General features: G+C 47.2%; 1 protein-coding gene across 1 annotated transcript in view; it reads left to right on the forward strand.

The window, feature by feature from the left end:
* The window catches only part of LOC136849338 (ubiquitin-protein ligase E3B), a 961,194-nt gene that overhangs the window by 736,662 nt on the left and 204,923 nt on the right, over positions 1 to 19,609 (forward strand). The window contains exon 16 of the mRNA XM_067122699.1: positions 10,601 to 10,738. Within this exon, the coding sequence (XP_066978800.1) occupies positions 10,601 to 10,738 (138 nt within the window). The remainder of the gene's footprint in view (positions 1 to 10,600; positions 10,739 to 19,609) is intronic.

Here is a 19,609-nt window from a genome sequence, read left to right on the forward strand (position 1 = left end):
CACGATCCCCTCCCTAGAGGACTTTGTAGATAATGATCCAGACGAGATGCTACTGTGTCCTGTTAGGTGCTGCGGCGCTATCTGAAGAGGACTCGGCACTTCCGGCCTGAGTGTCGACGACTCTTCGTTAGTACTGGCTCGACCAAGAAAGAAGTGTCCAAGAATACCATTTCATTCTGGCTTTGTGAGACGATAAGGAGAGCGTACTCTGCTGCAGGAGAAGACGACACCGGTACGCTTCGTCCGAGAGCTCACGAGGTCCGCAGCATCGGTCCGTCCCTGGCATTCCGGAAGAATATGTCGGTACCACAGGTACTGAAGGCAGGGGTGTGGTCCCGACAGACTACCTTCACCTCCTTCTACCTCCGGGATGTTGCACACAAGTCCTTGGACACTTTTTCCTTGGGTCCTGTGGTGGCTGCTCAACAAGTTGTGTAGCTTATCCAGCTCCCCTAGTGGGACAGGTTACATCTCGCCTATGTTGTACGGTGTGATTGGGAGATGATTCTGGAGTGACTGGCCTCTATTCCTCTCCCCATCCTAAGCTCCCTTCCCACGGGCAGGGAGCGGACGAGCCGTTACAAGCTGGACCGGACGATCGAGGCAGGTAAGCACATAACTAGAGCTTCCGTTCTATTTCCTTTCAGGTTAATAGAAGCAACCCCGCTCCTTCCTCTTGCAAGGGGAGGAGGGAGTCCATGACTTGAGACAAACCCAAAACTTGTATTTGCCTTATTGTCATCCGACATCTATTCTTCCTAGCTTACTTTACATGAACTGACGTTTCCTCTTTCATGCAAAGGGGCCCAGAAGTCTGACAACTGATCTTGCGTTTCTACAACCCGATCTTTTGTCAGAGGCAATTTTTCCCTTCCTCGCTCTCACGACCAGGAAGGGAAGACAAGGTGGTGAACTCCAGTCAGTTCAGAGAGACTTTTTTCAGATTCCTCCCTCCTATCAGTGAGTCTCCTAATGTAAAGGACCGAGGGTTTGTATATTGTGTCGGAACAAATAACAATTTTTAAAAGTAAATTGTATTTTTCCTAACTATACAAACCCGAGGTCCTTTACAATTATGCCCACCTCATGCCACCCCTCAATCTGTACCTGGGCCGAAAAGCAAATTGGAATGTTTACGTCCGGGTAGGCGGGGCTCCCGCCTCCCGGACAGTAGTTAACTGCCTAATCCACCTTGTTTGAAGTTCAACGGCCGTTTCCAGCCTACGCCTGAAAGTAATCTCCTAATGTAAAGGACCTCGGGTTTGTATAGTTAGGAAAAATACAATTTACTTTTAAAAATTGTTATTTTGTGGTTGCTCTCTGTGGCAAACAGATCTACCTGGAGACCTGGTACCTGACGGCAAATCCACTCGAATGATGTTTTGTCCAGAGACCATTCCGACTCCAGCGGAGTTGTCCTGGACAGAGAATCCACAATGACATTCCGGACACCTGCCAGATGAGTAGCTGACAAATGCCAACGGTGTTTTCTTGCTAGGGAGAAAATTGCTATCATCACTTGATTGATCCGGCTCGACTTGGAGCCCCCCCTGTTTATACAATGCACCACTACTGCACTGTCCAGTACCAGTCTGATATGAATCTGTCTGGTTAGACGTAGTTTCTTCAGAGTTAGAAATACTGCCATTGCTTCGAGAATGTTGATATGGAACTGGCGGAACATAGTGGACCATGTTCCTTGAACTTTTTTGTGTTGGGAATATCCTCCCCACCCGCTCAGGGAAGCATCCGTGTGGATCACCAACGACGGAGGAGGAAATTGGAGAGGTACTGACCTTGACAAACTCTTGACTGTTGACCACGGTCGAAATCTTTTCCTCAACACCAGCGGAATTAGGGACACCTTGTCTCTGAATCTGTTGTTGGCTCGTCTCTGCCACACTGTTTATGTCTTTCAGTTTGGCTTTCAGAAGCAGGTCTGTTACAGATGCGAACTGAAGAGAACCTAGGACTCTTTCCTGGATACGACGAGAGGCTCTTTTGTTTTTGAGGAACTGCCTGGTGGCTTTGGCTATTTCCCTCCTTTTGGCTGGCGGAAGAGACAGTTTGTGTGAGTCCAGATCCCACTGGATTCCTAACCATTGAAATCGAGCCTCCGGAACTAGGTGGGATTTCTCCCTGTTTATTTGAAAGCCTAGGGATTCCAGGAAGCTGATCACTATGGCTGTTGCTCTCCGACATTCCTTGGCGTTGGATGCCCAAATTATCCAATTGTCTAGGTATGCGGCTAACATGATACCCTGGGACCGCAGTTGCTGGACTACTGTTTCTGCCAGTTTGGTGAAGATTCTGGGCGCTATGTTGAGCCTGAATGGCATGACTCTGAACGAGTAAGCTTGTTTTCCTAGTCTGAACCCTAGGTAAGGAGAGAAATTTCTCGCAATCGGGACGTGATAATAGGCGTCTGAAAGATCTATAGAGGTGGTGACGGCTCCATGGGGAAGTAGGGTCCGCACCTGTGAGATTGTAAGCATGCGAAACTTGTCGCATTGAATGTATAAATTGAGACGAGACAAGTCTAGGATTACTCTTTGCTGACTGGAGCCTTTCTTCGGAACGCTGAACAGTCTTCCTTGAAATTTCAGGTGTCTCACTTTCTTTATAGCCCTCTTTTGAAGCAGGTCCTTTACGAAGTCCAGGAGGGCTTTGGATGGGGACTGATGGAATCTGACTAGCGGAGGAGGACCTCTGCTCCAGCTCCATCCCAGACCTTTGGAGACTATGCTGTGGGCCCATGGACTGAAGGTCCATCGGTCCCGAAAGAGATACAACCTCCCGCCTACCTGAGGAGACTCACTGGGTGGGAGAGGGCTTACCTCCTCTACTACCTCGGCCTCCTCTCCCTCGAGAGAGGGAACGTGACGCAGACCTACCTCTGAAGGAGGCTCTGGCTCTGCTTCCCCTCGTGTTCCTATTAAAGCCCCGAAACGCCCCCTGGCTTTCAAATGAAGCGTTGAAAACCGGGGACGCCACGAAGGTTGGAGAAGCAAGGGTATGCTGAGCCGGCTGCATCAGCACAAACTGTTGCTGAGGCTGGGCTTTTGAAGTCGAGGGCTGACCGACCTGGGAGACCGGTACAGCCTGTAGCATAGTCTGGGTGTGAGGTCTTTTGTACCTCCTGAACCTTTTCCCTGATTTGGCTTGAGGTCCGGCGGACTCGGTGGCCTTCCTTTTGAAGGGGAGACCCCAGCGGGAGCGGAGGCTTTGATTTGCCCTGGTTGCCTCCGCCGGGACATTGTTAACCTCATCCTCCGGAAAGATATTGGCGCCCCAAATAGAGCTCCTCATGAGCCTATTGGGTTCATGCCTTATAGTGGCGTCCGCAAAGATGTGTCTCCGGCAATTCATCCTCGCCACTATGAAATCGTACAGGTCCGCCTGGAATCCCGCCAACAGGGGTTTGGTTAGGACCTGGAAGAGAGGTTCTTTGGTGTAGGTCACAGCCGTTGCCTCCGTCAGAGTCAAGGAATGCAGGGAGCGACTCAACCTGCACCTGGTTTCAAATTCCGCTTTTAGAAGAACCTCCGGAATCTTGGGAAGCTGTTCACTGAAGAGGGATGAAGCGCACTCAGGGTCGAGTTTGCCCACCGTGAACGTGGCCGGAGCTCCCAGCCAAAATTCCGAATCTCCGGGGAAGACAAGAGAGGTGGGATCTGTCTCCCAGAGTTGAGGTAGCGGCTTACCCTCGATGTCTGCCTGACTAGTCAGCAGTGCTACCTTAGTCATGCATGGGGTAGGGATGGCATCACCTACCGAGAACATAGTGAAAGTCCCCTTGAAGGGGGTAAGTTTAGTGTTCTCCGCCTCCCACTCCGTGAGAGTGCGCATCAAGGTGGATTGGGCTTGGTCCCTAGGGAAGATGACTGTCTCCTTCGGGACCTTGTCTGATCTGATCCAGGCTTCCTCTGTAAGCCTGGCGTAACCTGGGTAGGGAGGCACTAGGTCGGGTGGAAAGAACTCCAGTTCTTCCAACCTACATGTACCCAAGCCCTCAATGGTAAGAGTATCTTCATGCCGAGGAGCATGAAGAGCCAGACGCCATGGATTTCCCTTATCGAAGGGAGGAAGACTGGAGGCATCCGGAACAGCGTAAGTCTGTGCCGCCACTCCGGAGCGCATAAACCCGGAGAGCAAGCTCTCCTGGGTCTGCATCCTCTCGGCTAAAGACTTCACGGAATCTCCTGAAGACTTTAAGCCCGAAGCGAGCTGAGAGGAAAGGTCATTGATCCTAGCTTCGACCTTCTTGTCGAACTTCTGCAAAAGCCTCAGGGTCAAAGTTAAGTTGAGGGGGACTCGCCTTAACTGCCCTGGATCTCGACCCCTTGGCAGGGGGAGCAGCCATGCTAGTAGACGCCACTGGGCTAAGAGCCCGTGACGACCTCGAGGGAGCTGCAGAATTAGACCTTTGAGGCCTAGAGGACTTAGATAAGCCCTTCGTTTTCAAGGTTTTCACCTTGGGGACAGTAGACCTCGATCTGTCCTCAAGGTAAGCAGATTTTGGGAAACCTTGAAAGGAAGAAGAGGAAGAAGGAGAATTGTAAAGGGAACTAGGAACACTCACTCCCCCTGCCTCACTTACCCCCCCTACCTTCTACCTGGTGGTCTGGATCGACGCTCATCGGCTCAAGGTTGATGTTGATGGCCGCCACCTCTTCCGCCACCTCTCTGCATAGGTTGTCATCTTGGGAGGGTTGCATCTCCTCCCGGATCCGCTTGACCAAAGGGGCGGCTACTTCGCCGGAACTGCGGCTGAGATCCGGGCGCCGGGGTAGAGGAGATTACAAATCTCCTCTGACAAGACGTAAGGCTTCCCCGACGCGACGTTCCTCCCAAACCCGCCGACCCAGATCTTCAGGGTCGACAGCGAAGAGTCGCGGGAACTACGGTCAGACTGAAAGAAAAGCAAGGCTTACTAAAATAATCTCCAACCGCCATATCTATCAATATAGGCAATAAAGTCAAAAGGAGACTAAAGGTTAGCGGACTTGAAGCTTACCGACTCATCCAACACTCGCTCGTACAGAGCGTAGCACACCTCACAGCTGTCTGGGTGCCAGACGATCAGGTCCCCGACGCGAACCGCGCAGCCAGAGTGAGAGCGACACACCTCATGGCCACAGGGTTGCTGGAGGACCGCCGTACACCCAGGCTCCTGACAGCGTACCATCTGTAAGTGGACAGATGATACATGAGTATGCTAGTTAAGGCTCGCCGGAGTAGGTCCGACGGAGATAAGATACCTTAACCTAAAAATGGGTGATGGAGCATGCTTACAGTCAATCCAAATCCCGCCGGAGATAACTCCGGCAGTATAAAGATAATATACAATACATGAATAACATAAAGTTAAGGGCCGCCGGAGTAGGTCCGGCAGTAACAGTACACCTTAACCTAGGACCATGCATCATACAACAATTATAATACAATTATAATATAATTAACTAAACACCGCCGGAAAGAGTCCGGCAGCGGTATGGTAAAGATATGCTACAGAATGGTCAACTAATTATGTAAACAGGAGTACTTTAAAGATACGCTGGTTATGATACTCCGCTCTGATTGCCCCGGGAATCTCGTTACCTCATACCTATGGTAGCGGCGGAGGAGGCGGAGAGGAGTCCTCAAAACTGGCTCAACTCTCAGCGCCTGTGGCGGGTCGCCAACCAACTGAACACCATACCCACCGGAGTGGTGACATGTACAAGAACAACGGGAGACCTGACAAACTCGGCGGAGAATGAACCTAGCGGAAGTCAAGATAGTGTCCCTGGACCTGTGTTCGATGCTCCAGCTAACACTGAGAGAAGCGAACAAACGAAACACTAGCAGAGTGGCGGAAACCGAAAGGCGGAGGCCAGATAGGTGGGTAACACTATCTGGACGCCGACCGAAACTCCCCACGGGGTGCCGGTCATAAGTGATCGACGTCCCTCGCGCAGGGAGAAGTCTAGGTCACACGCCAAATGCTAAGGAATAGGGAAGGAATAGCAAAGTGGTGGGAACCGAATAGCAGTGGCCAGATGGGTGGGAAACACCCGCTGGACACCGATAGAAACTCCCCACGGGGTGCCGGTCGTAATTTTTTGTGTTGTAAGGTTCTTTCTGGTTTTGATACATAGTCTTTTTTGCCGCTTCAAATGCACTGTTTAATACACTATCAGGATATTTCAATTTCTTGCCTGCATTCCTAATCTTATCTATTTTATCATCAATATATTCAGGGCTACATACCCTTAATGTTCTTAAAAACATAGATGAAAACACTGACTTTTTAACCTTATTGCTTTGTCCAGAATAGAAATGCACATAGGAAGAAATATTAGTGGGTTTTCTATACACACTATATTTAAACCCACTACTATTTCTTCGTATGAGGACATCCAAAAACGGTAAGCACCCATCATTTTCCATTTGCTTGTTTTGCCTTATAATAATAATATGAAAGATATCCCTCATTTTCTTAAGAATTTTGGTGTTAATGTCGCATTTAAGAACAATACAACAATGAAAAATGTACTTATCAAGAACTCCCCTGACAATACTAAAGGGTGTGTATATAAAATTCCGTGTAAGTCTTGTGACAACTTTTATATTGGCCAAACCGGGAAAGCACTGGAAAAAAGAATTGAACAGCATAAGAAATGTGTGATATATGCACAAGGGAACAGTGGTATATTTGTACATGTTAGTGAGAACAATCATGCTATCAACTGGGAAGGGGCAAAAAGGATTGTATATTCTAATAATGCACTGGAAAGGAACATCATTGAATCTAGCTTTATAAAAGAAAGTTACAACCATAATATGAATATCAGTCAAGGGATGTATAAACTTAATCCTTTAATATCAAAAGAAATTTGTAAATTGTTTAAACTTTAAGGTAGGCAGTAGAGATGTATGAAAATAGGATTATCATATTTGTAAACACAGTACGAGGGTAGTAATGTTAGTGAGTTTCCAAACTCCGCCTCCGTGACACCTGTCAGGTGTGGATCTGAGGTGGTGTATGGTCTGTTTATCAGCAATGTCCCCTGAGAGTATATTGTGATTTTTAGCCAAATGAGTTTTAAAGGCCACTCCTACCTCGACACCGCCTGAGTGGGGATATGTAGTCTCTAACGGTTGTGTATGTTCGTCAGTACTGTTCTTGTAGTATATATATTTGTGACTTCTCATACTCTGTATCAGTCCTTCGTCAATGGCTTGAAATAAAGTCGAAACCGGTCAGGACCTACACCCCGTTTCTTATTTTTCACCTGTGGTAATGTGTGATATATATATATATATATATATATATATATATATATATATATATATATATATATATATATATATATATATATATATATATATATATATATATATATATATATATATATATATATATATATAAATTTATAGTAGCAGAAGAATTTACAGTAGCATTATTAGAGAACAATTACAAGAAATTTTTTCTTTTTTTTATTAATGTGTGAACAATAACAAAAAAGAAAAAAAATGGGAACTAACTAGGACATGTACAGTTTATGGAAGCAGAAGAATTTAGTGTCATATAGAAAAGGTACAAAAAGAACTTACAGTACAGTAGCATTATTAGAGAACAGTTACACGTAGAACTTTTTTTCTTTCTATTATTGTATGAACAAATAACAAAAAGAAATAAAGGGAACCAAAATACACTTGAAGTAGGAGGCATCGTTGAAGCGGGACTTGAGGGAAATATGTTGTTTAGGAAACTGTCACTGGCAACTTGGCTGAGATTCAGCAGTGTCAGAGGCTACGGAGGTGTCATGACAGGTGTGGGTGTAGACGACCCACCATCAGGAACACTGCCTGAACAAGGAGACATCCATTGACCTTGAAGCATAGCCGTTTGCTGCGTCATCAGCCGATAAAGTTGGTCTGGTTGTGCAGGAGGCTGAGGAGCGAAGGATGTTGAGGTGCAGGAGGCTGAGATGCAGGAGGCTGAGATGCAAGGGATGTTGAGGGAGCAGGAGGCTGAGGTGCAAGGGATGTTGAAGGTGCAGGAGGCTGAGGTGCAAGGGATGTTGAAGGTGCAGGAGGCTGAGATGCAAGGGATGTTGAAGGAGCAGGAGGCTGAGATGCAAAGGATGTTGAAGGAGCAGGAGGCTGAGGTGCAAGGGATGTTGAAGGTGCAGGAGGCTGAGATGCAAGGGATGTTGAAGGAGCAGGAGGCTGAGATGCAAGGGATGTTGAAGGTGCAGGAGGCTGAGGTGCAAGGGATGTTGAAGGTGCAGGAGGCTGAGGTGCAAGGGATGTTGAAGGTGCAGGAGGCTGAGATGCAAGGGATGTTGAAGGAGCAGGAGGCTGAGGGATGTTGAAGGAGCAGGAGGCTGAGATGCAAGGGATGTTGAAGGTGCAGGAGGCTGAGGTGCAAGGGATGTTGAAGGTGCAGGAGGCTGAGATGCAAGGGATGTTGAAGGAGCAGGAGGCTGAGGTGCAAGGGATGTTGAAGGTGCAGGAGGCTGAGATGCAAGGGATGTTGAAGGAGCAGGAGGCTGAGATGCAAGGGATGTTGAAGGAGCAGGAGGCTGAGGTGCAAGGGATGTTGAAGGTGCAGGAGGCTGAGATGCAAGGGATGTTGAAGGAGCAGGAGGCTGAGATGCAAGGGATGTTGAAGGTGCAGGAGGCTGAGGCGCAAAGGATGTTGAAGGTGCTGGCTGAGGCACGGAAGATGTGGTTGACGATGTATCTTGGTCCATTTCCCAAAACACATATCTGGTGCTTGGGAAAAGGTTGAAACTCGCCTTCAATCTCCCTTCTTTCATCACCTTCTATACTCTCTCTCTTCACAAGAAACCTGATCTCTGGAGGTACATACAGAACAATGGGTCAATCTCTGGGCAATCCTGCACAACCTTCTTCAGATGGAAATTCCAGTAAGCATCCGCTCCATAAGTGCCTTCTTGGCTGCTTCGACGTGTTCAGTCACCTAAAAAAATAGAAAAAAAATATTAGTCAATACACAAAAGTAATATCTACTTTATTGCAAAAATGAAAACCAGGAACAATCAGACAAAAAATATATATAGTTAATGTTATGAAAATAAAATATTTTATAAATGTGAATCAACACGTTTGTTTATGTTTCAAGATTGAAAATAATAAAATATTAACCTTCTCAAAGATGGAGTCTTCAGTCTGCTGACGTCAGGGTCAGACTTCTTTATCTTAGGCCTACTTTCCTCGATGGCGGGGATGATGCTCGCCTCGTCATCATCCCCACCAGCAGCCACAAGTTTGTCAGGGGCATCAGGAAGGGCAGTGGCAGCAGCAGCTTACTGTAGGGAAAGAAAAAGGGAAATATAATAATAATTTTGGAAACAGCATGTATGAAACATGAAAACTTTTATATTATGATATTTAATAATCAGGAAAAAACACAACATATGAAACCAATACAGGGCAGAACAATTACCTCTTTCAATCCAAGGGTCTTTGGCCTCTTCTGACAGACAGTGTGTTTCCCAAAGAAGCTAAACGTCGTCAGGATCCACCTTTCCCTGTCTTTCAGGTCCCTCACTGCTGCCTGGCCACTCTTGGTCTTGGTCAACTGCCCACACCTCGTTCTGATCGACTTTAACCACGTGCTCAGCTGTGCTCCTGTCAAAGGAGCCGTGTACTTGGGGTTGTTAAGTACATGGTGTACGTTGTACTGGATGCCACAAGTCGACATTGCTAGGTACGTCCTGCGTAGTCAAGTGGCAATGCCATTGCGTCAGTTGAAATGCCATTATGACACTATTGCTTCTTGTGGCATGACAAGGAGACTTTTGACAGTTGCCGTGACTCGACTGCATAGGTGCTGGGCAGCCTTGCACATCCTCCATCACTTGGCAGACGTTGTGAAGTTTGGCGACACAGTTACAACTCATGCCGATTGATGGCAACTTGGTCATAATTAGATTGTAATGATGTCGTAGTGAGCAAATTTTCGGCCGTTACGACGGTCTTGGTCTTGAATCGCCAATGTGTGACTCTGGCATAACATTGGGGACTTATCAAGTTCACAATACAATGTTTCCCATGCTGAGGAGTTACATGAAATCTATTGCATTTCCATGTGAGACATATGTAACATACTTTTAGATGGTTTCACATGAGTTCTTCACTGCAATTGCAGTTTCAGGAGGTGCTTTAAGAATGTTTAACATTAATAGAAGGGGCATACAGAAACACTTCAGCCTATGGACTTCTGTACTTATCAGCCATGTTATTATGATAATTTTTTGCTATGTTGCCATTTTAGATGTGATACATTTTTAGACAATCTTCTCAACTGAATATTAGTGTAAAGAAAAGTTTAGGTTAGGAACTCTGTGGAAATGCTGGTAACTGTAAGATGTCTAGAAAATATTCAAGAGCAGTCTGTAATATAGGGTTTTTGTTACTTAACAGACTTTGTTACTTATCAGAAAGCCATTTCTGCAAAGCAGCTGTTAAATTAAGATGCTACTTATTTGCTTTATGAGTTCCTAAAATACGGTAATTGATGAAATGAAAACCTTCCCAATTGGCTCCAAGAGTAAATTGTAATGATTGCTTACTTTCTTTTCAGGGTATTGTAATTGACTGTCCATTTGCTTCATTTTTTCTGAGTCAAGTCTTAGGAGAGCATCAGTCATCACTCTATTCATCAATAGATGAACTTCCATCATTAGATCCTGAATTATACAAGTCTTTGACATATATAAAGGTAAATATAAATCAAGAAATTTATGCAATGATACCTTTAAATCTGTTACATGCATATTATATGGAAAATTGACCTCTCCTAATTAACCATACCTTTCAATACTGGCTAGTTCCAAGGATAATACTTTCACAAATAACTGTTGGTTCTTTTGCAGCTTCCTTGCTCATTAGGTCTAATTGCTGGTCTTTGTTAATGTAACATCTCTTGTGTTTTATTAAATAATCCCTGCCTATTAATCTTTGTCCTTTGACTTGACTTTACTTAACTGACTCGCCAAAAATCTCCATTCATTTACAGCAGTCAGAAAAATTTGTTAAATTTTTCCTACCCAATTGCACTTGGAGCATTTAGAATGATTTTCGAATTTTATTATGATTAAATAAATCCTATACAGTACTCCTTCAATTATCCAGAGTAATAGAGCAAAGGGCCCATCAGATAATGTTGAAATCCACATAAGGACAAGTAACAATATGTAGGGAGTGTGCAAGGGCAACTCCATACCCTTCCTCACCTTACCTTCTCAATACTGTACCACATAACTGTGAACACTCATTATACTTATAAAACAACAACCATCACACTGTATACTGAAAACTCCACACAAAAGGCAATTATCTACCCATTTCCCAATATGTGTAACAAAATATACTGCATAAATACACTTAAAAAAAAAGTGCAATTCCTTTTTTATCTCTCTCTGTCTCTCTTGCAAATGACAGCCCACCATGGTTTTATTACCATTATTTTTATACCCAATGTAGGAATAGCCGCGCCTCCCTAAAAGGTTATACTCCCTGCAAATGAAGGGGTGGGCATAAACCCAATATACTTACTGCTAACTGGGAGGGTCTGAGGCTCTCGCGGCTCCCAGACTAAAAATAGGGTTTTCATTTCCCTTCAGGTTCAAACCCCATTTTTTAGTCAAAGGGAGCCGCAATAGCCTCATGCAGGTGTACCAGAGAACATTTTAAAGAGGCTTTTGTATATTTATAAAGCCGTCAAACATCATTTGACAGGGAGAATGGGCTTTTAGCCACTATCCCTAACCAAAAAAGCTTTTTCGCTTCCCTTGGGTTCAAACCGAAATCTAAAATCCTTTCCCTTTACGGCTGTAATAGCCCACCCTTTAAGCTGTCTCCGAAGAGACTGTGTATTGGTGAAGAGCAAAAGAAATAGACCATAATAGGAAAAAATAACCTACCAGTTTTTAAAACACTCACTCACTTTAAAGGAAGAGTTCCTCTTGCCAGCCAATTCACCTTATGGGCGTCCTTATCTCTTGCCTACGACTTTGCTGAGGGATATGCTCGCAGTCTGGACACCTCGCATTTGTTTAACATAGTGTTTGACAAACACTCCATGCCCAGACCACCCCGTGTACTTAGATACGTCCTCCATACTAAAGTTACCGAAAAAGGCAAGTGAGGCTGCGTACTTACGGAGGTCATGTGACTTTGGGTCTGATCCTGGGCATAGATCTACAATTAACTTACAAATGCTGGTTCTGAGGCTTTCTAGGCAAAGTGGGGTGCTTTCGTTTGGTACCAAAAAGAGAGGGGCCCTTGCGTGATATGGTTGGTGCGATCAAGGTACTTTTTCACTGTGGCCACTGGACACAGCTTTGCATTAGAGGGCAAAGAAGGGATAACTATGGGTTTCCGTCTATGAAACGGATTCTCATTTTTAGCTAAAAATTCTCCGAATGAAAAGGTTACTTTATTCTTTCCGAAAGAACAAAACTGATCTCCTCTTTTTAGCGCATGGATCTCTGCTGATCTGGCTCCCATTGCCAGGCCCACTAAAAACAACGTTTTTTCTAACAAAAATTTCATATTATTGTCTGAACGTCTGTTCAGAGCAGCTAGGACTGTATCTAGATCCCATGATAATTCACATGGTTGTTCACTCAGCCTGCGGAGAGCCACTGATTTCATCATCATTTCAAACTCTTCTGAATGCACCTCTACTCCGAATCCGTACCTTAAAGGAACCGCAAGGGCCGCCTTGTGATTTTTAATAGTGGAGGGAGCCAACTTTCTTACGTCAAATAAAAACACAAAGAACTCCCCCACGAAGTTATTATCGATGGTAGTTGGTTTACGGTCCCTAACAAATGAGACAAATTTGTTCCACACTGACTGATACTGTTTGGCGGATTTCCCCTTAATATTAGTGATTAAGAATTCCCTGACTTCAGGTGACCATTCCATGAAGCACAGGGATCTGAGAAAGTCCACATGTGAAGGCTTTTCGTCAGAAAGGAGGAGGCGTAGACAGTTATCCCTTGAACCTGCTGGGAAAGAATAGGAAGATGTAGTGGCTTGTGATGAAAAGTCAGCTTCTGTAGGGTTGGAAACCAAGGGCTGTTTGGCCACATTGGAGCAATCACTACTCCCTCCCCTTGAACTCCTTGAGGAGTTGTACTACTTTCATTAATAAATTCGTTGGGGAAACAGATAAATGTTCCCCAGCAGGTTCCAGTCCAGTGAAAGCGCGTCTCTGGCCACTGCTCGAAGGTTGTGATAGGGGGTGACAAAATTCGGTAATTTGTGATTGTCGCGTGTTGCGAACAGATCTACCTGAAGGTATGGGTGATCTTGGAGGATCCCGCTGAATGACCCGCTGTCCAATTCCCACTCCCCTTCCTGAGCTTTGAATCTGGAGAGGGAGTCCGCTAGGACATTCTGAGCTCCCGCAAGGTGGGATGCTGACAGAGTCCATTTCTTCACCTGAGCTAATCTCATGATCCCCAGCACTATATGATTCAATGGCTTTGACCTTGATCCCCCATGCTTCAAGCATTGTACCACCGGCTTGTTGTCTATGAACAACTGAATGTGAGATCCCCTCTTGGGTTTCAGTCCCTTGAGTGACAGGAGCACTGCCATCATTTCTTTGATATTGATATGGCAAGATTTGAGGGCTCCCGACCACTTCCCGGACACTTTGTTTTGATCTGAGTGTCCCCTCCATCTGTCCTTCGCCGAAGCATCCGTATGAATGGTCACTGAGACTGGTTTTGGGACTAGCAGGACAGAAGATTTCAGGGCCTGATTCGATGCCCACGGTTTGAGCATTGTCTTGCACCTCCGTTTCATCGGGACCTTGTGGTCTCTGAATGACTTGTTTGCCTTTAAAATGAGAATCCGGTTCAAATCCTTCAAAGTCGTTTTCAAGACTGGATCTACTATTGATGCAAATAGGAGTTTGCCCTGCATTACTTCTAGGTTCCTTCTGGAAAAACTCTTGGCTTTTCTGAACCTCTTTACCTGATCTACTATTGACCTCCTGGAGGTCTCTGGTAGGGCTAGCTTTCCTCTTTCTAGACACCATTGTAGGCCTAGCCATCTGAACTTCTTTTCTGGCTTCAGCCGTGACTTTTCCCAGTTGATTAGGAACCCGAAGTCCTGCAAGGTCTGAACCACTATTCGGGACGCTTCTAGACACTCTTCTATCGATTCCGCCCAGATCAGCCAATTGTCCAGATACGCCATGACATTCACCCCCGCAGTCTTAGTTGTTCTAAGATCACTTTGGTCAATTTCGTGAACACTCTGGTGGCTACATTGAGGCCGAATGGCATCACTTTGAATCTGTACGACTGGTGACCTAGACGGAATCCTAGATACTGGCGAAAATGAGGTTGGATTGGAATGTGCCAATATGCGTCTTTCAAGTCGATAGAAGAGGTGTACTGTCCTTTGGCAAGGTATGTCTTATCTGATCTATCGTCAGCATTTTGAATTTGGGACAGTTTATTGCTTTGTTGAGAGCAGAGAGGTCCAGAATGACTCTCCTTTCCTGAGAGTCCCTCTTTGGAACACTGAAAAGCCTCCCCTGGAACCTGATAAAGTGGCATTTCTGAGTTCGTCCCTGTGTCACCCGGTGAAATTCCTTCTTGCACGAATTTCTAGGTATAAATATTGCTAAATATACCAGAGAAAAAAAGTTATCAGGAATGCTGGGGTTACTACCCCCAGATCGAGCATCTTCTTATATCAAGAAGGCGTTGGTATGGATAAGGGTGAGTGAACAAATCACAGCCACAGAACCACACTCGAAAGACATCCCAATGGCAAAATCCCTCGGAAGAGCGAGAAGCCGTTCCAGCTCCCCCACTCACCCGCCCGCCAAGCGGCGACCCCAGCGCCATCTATTCCCATTCCTTTTCTAGCACGTGATCGTTTTCACTGTTTTTCTGGTGGCTTGTGCTTTTGGCTGTTATTTCTATTATCCAGCATGTCGTCGAGCAGCTTTACTGTATCCAAGTTAAGTACCATCTTATTGTGGGGTTTTTATGATAAGTTTGGCTGTTTCAGCCCGTATTTATTAATTATACGTGGTTTTGTCATGACGCTACGGCGTCCCCCAGCCAGCCCTGTTGTCCGCGAGGTACGCCCGTCCAGCTTGTTCTGTTTGGGCTTTTCCTTGTTGGCTCATTGCTTATCTTTATTCCCCTAGGATTCATCCTGGTGGTTTTCCCTAAGCTGGGTTGTTTCGGTGTTTCTCTAACGATAATTTTGTTGACCGTATCATTGGGGTTCCCGCATTGGGTTCCCGTCATCTTCCCGCTTAGGTGACTCCCCAGGATGTTTCCCCTTGGACAGTTTTAGCTTTATAATTATTATATTATTATTTTGCTAGTGCTTGACATCATGTTTTTAACTGTTTACTATTATTATTGTTACCGGGGGGCGTCAGGCTCAGTTTTACTGTTAACTTCCTGTCGCCTCTCTCGGTTAGGCTACGCGCCTAGCACAAGCACAAATATATTTTATTGTTTATGCACATATGATGGTGATTTATTATTCTGGTTATCTTATTCTGCCTAGTGTATGTTAGGCTTTTTATTGCGCCCTTGGCCTCCTGCTCTCCCTTTCACCTGGGTTAGGTTAGGCGAGAGGAGGGGATCAGCAGGTGGAGGGAGTTTCTGTTGTTGTTCCATCCTCTGACCGTGGTTTGGGTTGTGGAGTGAGACCCCATAGTCCTCCCCCTTCTTTACGGAGGGGTTGAGGTTTTTTCTGTGGGTTTGTCTCCTCCATGCTTTTATAGCATTCCCTTCCGTTCGGCTCTGGTTGGTCTTCGACACGGAAATTTCTCTCCCTGTTCTTTCCTCATCCCTCCCTTTCCTTCTCCCCCTTTTTATGTCATAGGCTACGTCTATGTGTGGGGTGAGAGTATGGAGACCTTTAGCCGCTATTCCCTTCCCTTTCATTCGGAGTAGGCCATGATCTCTCCAGCTGGTATTACCTAGCGTGGTCGGGTTTACGGTTGAGCGGGTGAAGGCATCTTCCCCAGTCTCCTGTTTTCCTCTGCTCTGGCCTACTCCCTTCTTTCTCCCACCACCCCCCCCCCTACCCTGGTCTACCCTGGTCCAGCTTTTTGTCATCTTCTCACGCGGTGACGTCGGTGTCCGACGACCACCCCGAGTTGTGGGATCTTTCCTGGTGGAGGGATTCGCTCCCTCCCAGGGCTGGTCCCCGATGGCATTTTGCTGAGCTCAGTGTCTCGTTAACCCGCTCTCCTAGGGTCGAGCAGGTGTTTGAACCTTCTCAGGGTTACTTTTCTCAGCCTTGTCCCGCGTTCGCTCCGGCGTTCGGGATACTCTAGTTGGGTTGACTGGCACTTACACCTGCCCTTGTGGATTTGTGGTGTTTTGTAGCCTCAACCTTCTATTGTTCTCTAGCAGTTGAGGCTTGGGATCCCTGGAGGGGGTGGTGCCGGACTCCGGGGAGTGTGGAATTTTATATCATTGTTAACCGATTATGTTACCATCCTCTGTATATGTATGCATTAATTCTGCTTCCGGCAGCTCACCCTGCCGTCGGATTTATAATTATTTCTGTTATTGTTATTAGAGTCCGGTGATCTTATCCTTGGGTTCCGCCGTCTTATTCCCGGCACCCCTTGTGGTAAAGGTCCCGTTGATTCGGCTCCCTCATTCCGCCGGAGTATTCCGGCAGTCGAGGGGCTTTTTGCTTACCCTAATTTTAAGTTACTTTTCTGGTAGGCCCATCTCTGACGGGGGTTTTTCATTCCGCCGGAGTACTCCGGTAGTACAGCTTGAAAATACCTGTGCCTCCTTAGTTTAAGTTTCTTAGAGTGGTAGGTTCATTTACTGTTCACACTTACAGACTTCGTTGTGAGGAGCCCGGGTGTACTGCCACCCTTCACCAACCCTACCGGCATGTGGTGTGTCGGACCCATGCTGGCTGTGCGGTCCGGCTTGATGACCTAATCGTCTGGCATCCGGAGGGCTGTGAGGTTTGCTTCGCGCTTTGTGGGTGCATCCAGGACGAGTCGGTAAGCTGCTTTCTTTCATTCTTCATGATAGTTACAGTTTGCTGCGTTGCTATATTTTATGTTCTAGCGCTTATATAGTTTACGGTATACAGGCGGTCCCCGGTTTACGACGGGGGTTCCGTTCTTGCGCCGCGTCGTAACCCGAAAATCGTCGTAAGCCGGAAAATCGTCGAAAATCGTCAAAAATCATAAGAAAACCTTACTTTTAATGCTCTGGGTGCATTGAAAACGATGTAAACTGCATTATTATTGAGTTTTACAAAAAAACCTTCAAATTATGATTATTCTGCCGTTTTGGGGCCATATTTCTTCCGTCGGATTTAAGACGACGCGTCGTAACCCGAACATGCATCTTAAGCCAGGAAATAATTTCTGATGAATATATTTGAAAAGCGTCGTAACCTCGAACGTCGTGAAGTCGGAACCGTTGTAAACCGGGGACTGCCTGTATTAGCCCCCCTTGATTCCCTGCTCCCCCTTTCAGGCCGATGAGTCCTCCAAGAAGGAGGCCCTAGAGTCTCTCCGCGCCTGGGTGGCTGGGTTTGGGAGGAACGTCCCGTCGGGGAAGCCCTACGTCCTTGACGGGAAGCTGAGAGATTTGCTTTAACCCGGAGCCCGGATCGCTGCGGCTGTACCAGCTGATGTGGCCGCACCCATCATCGAGCAGATCCGGGTCGTGACCCAGCCACTCCTAGAGGATCCCCTTTACGCGGAGGTTTCGGAGGACGTCGCCGCTCTGGACTTGGACCTGGAGCCCATGAACACCGAGCAGGACCAGGTAGGTAGAGAGGTAAGTGAGGCAGTGGGGGCGGGCGCCCTCTTTGATTCCCCTTCATCCTCTGTTTCTTCATTCCAGGGCTTTGCTAAGTCTTCTATCTTGAGGGACAGCGCTCCATCTACTGTCCCCAAGTTGAAGACTTTGTGGAAGGCGAAGGGCTTCAAGTCCTCGTCTTCCCGCAAGGCATCCCCTTTCCCCCCGTCGAAGCCAAAGGTTGCTGAACCTGTGGCCTCCGGGAGCAAACCAGGTACCTCGGGCAAAGGAACGAGTAAGAGGGCGGCCAGGCCCAGCCCTCCTCGCCAGCCTGCCTTTGACCCTGAGGCGTTTGCAGGGATGTTGCTAGAGAAGTTCTCTTCAGAGGTGGAGGCCAAGCTCTCTAAGCTGACGGAGAGGCTGCAGATTCAGGAGAATCTTCCTGCCGATATGGCACGCTCCGGTGGGGCCGGACCGCAATACCAGATCCCTGACACTGCTACCCTCCCTCCTTTTGATGTTGGGAACCCGTGGTGTTTCGCTCTTCGCGCTATTCGCCACGAGGATACCTTGACCATTGAAGGACTAGGTACCAGACGCCTGGAGGAGCTGGAGTTCTTCCCGGCTGATCTCTTGCCCCCCTACCCAGGCTTTGTTAGGCTGACGGAGGAAGCCTGGGTGCACTCAGACAAGGTCCCTAAGGAGACGGTGATCTTCCCTAGGGATCAGGCGCAATCTGCTCTCTTGCGCACCTTTTCCGAGTGGCGGGCGGAGAACACGAAGTTGACCTCCTTCAAGGCCAACTACACTATGTTTTCCCTCGGGGATAACCTACCCACTCCCTGCCTGAACAAGGTTGCTATCGCAACCACTCAGGCTTGCTTGGATGGCAAACCCTTGCCTCAGCTTCGGGAATCAGACCCTACATCTCTGATCTTCCCAGGGGGTGATGACTTCTGGAAGGACGCTCCGTCCACATTTACTGTTGGTAAACTGGACGCAGATTGCACGTCAAACCAGTTTAGTGAGCAGCTTCCTAAGATCCCGGAAGCTCTCCTGAAGGCTGAGTTCGAGGCACGGTGTCGTCTGAGCCGGTCTTTGAACTCGCTGTGCCTTTCAGAAGCGACCGCCGTCTCCTTTGCTGAGGAGTTTTGTTTCAGGTCCTGACTAAATCCCTGTTAGCAGGGTTCCAGTCGGACCTGTACGACTTCATGGTGGCAAAGATGAACTGCCGTAAGTTCATCTTCACTGATGCCACCATTCGTCATGAGCCTAACAGGCTCATGAAGAGTTCGTTCTGGGGGGAAAATCTTTTCCCAGAAGACGAAGTCTCCGGTGTCCTGGGCGAAGCAACCAGGGCCAACCAGAGTCTGCGCTCCCGGTGGGGTATCTCCGTCTTTAAGCGGAAGGCCCCGGAGTCTAGCGGTTCCCAGAATAAGCCTGGGAAACGTTACAGAAGGCATAGGAGACCACAACACCAGACGGTAGTTCAGGCAATTCCGGTCTCAACGGTGAACCAACTGTCCACCTCCAAGGCTCAACCCCAACAGTATGTGCTGGTTCAACCAGCCCAATCCTTTGCTCCGCCTATGTACGTCTCTCCCGGCGTACAACCCCCTACCTATGAAGGCCGTGGGGTCTTTCACGGCCTTAATAGGAGCGCAAGGGGGTAGAGGCCGAGCCCCTACAGAGGTAGAGCTGGATCCGTCTCCCGGGGAGAAGTGGCCGTGGTAGAGGAAACAAACCTGCTTCCTCCCATTGAGACCAGTCAGGTAGGTGGACGCCTATACTGGTTCATAGACCAGTGGTCCTTC

This window comes from Macrobrachium rosenbergii, chromosome 20, assembly GCF_040412425.1.
Source record: "Macrobrachium rosenbergii isolate ZJJX-2024 chromosome 20, ASM4041242v1, whole genome shotgun sequence".
NCBI classification, from domain to species: Eukaryota; Metazoa; Arthropoda; class Malacostraca; order Decapoda; family Palaemonidae; genus Macrobrachium; species Macrobrachium rosenbergii.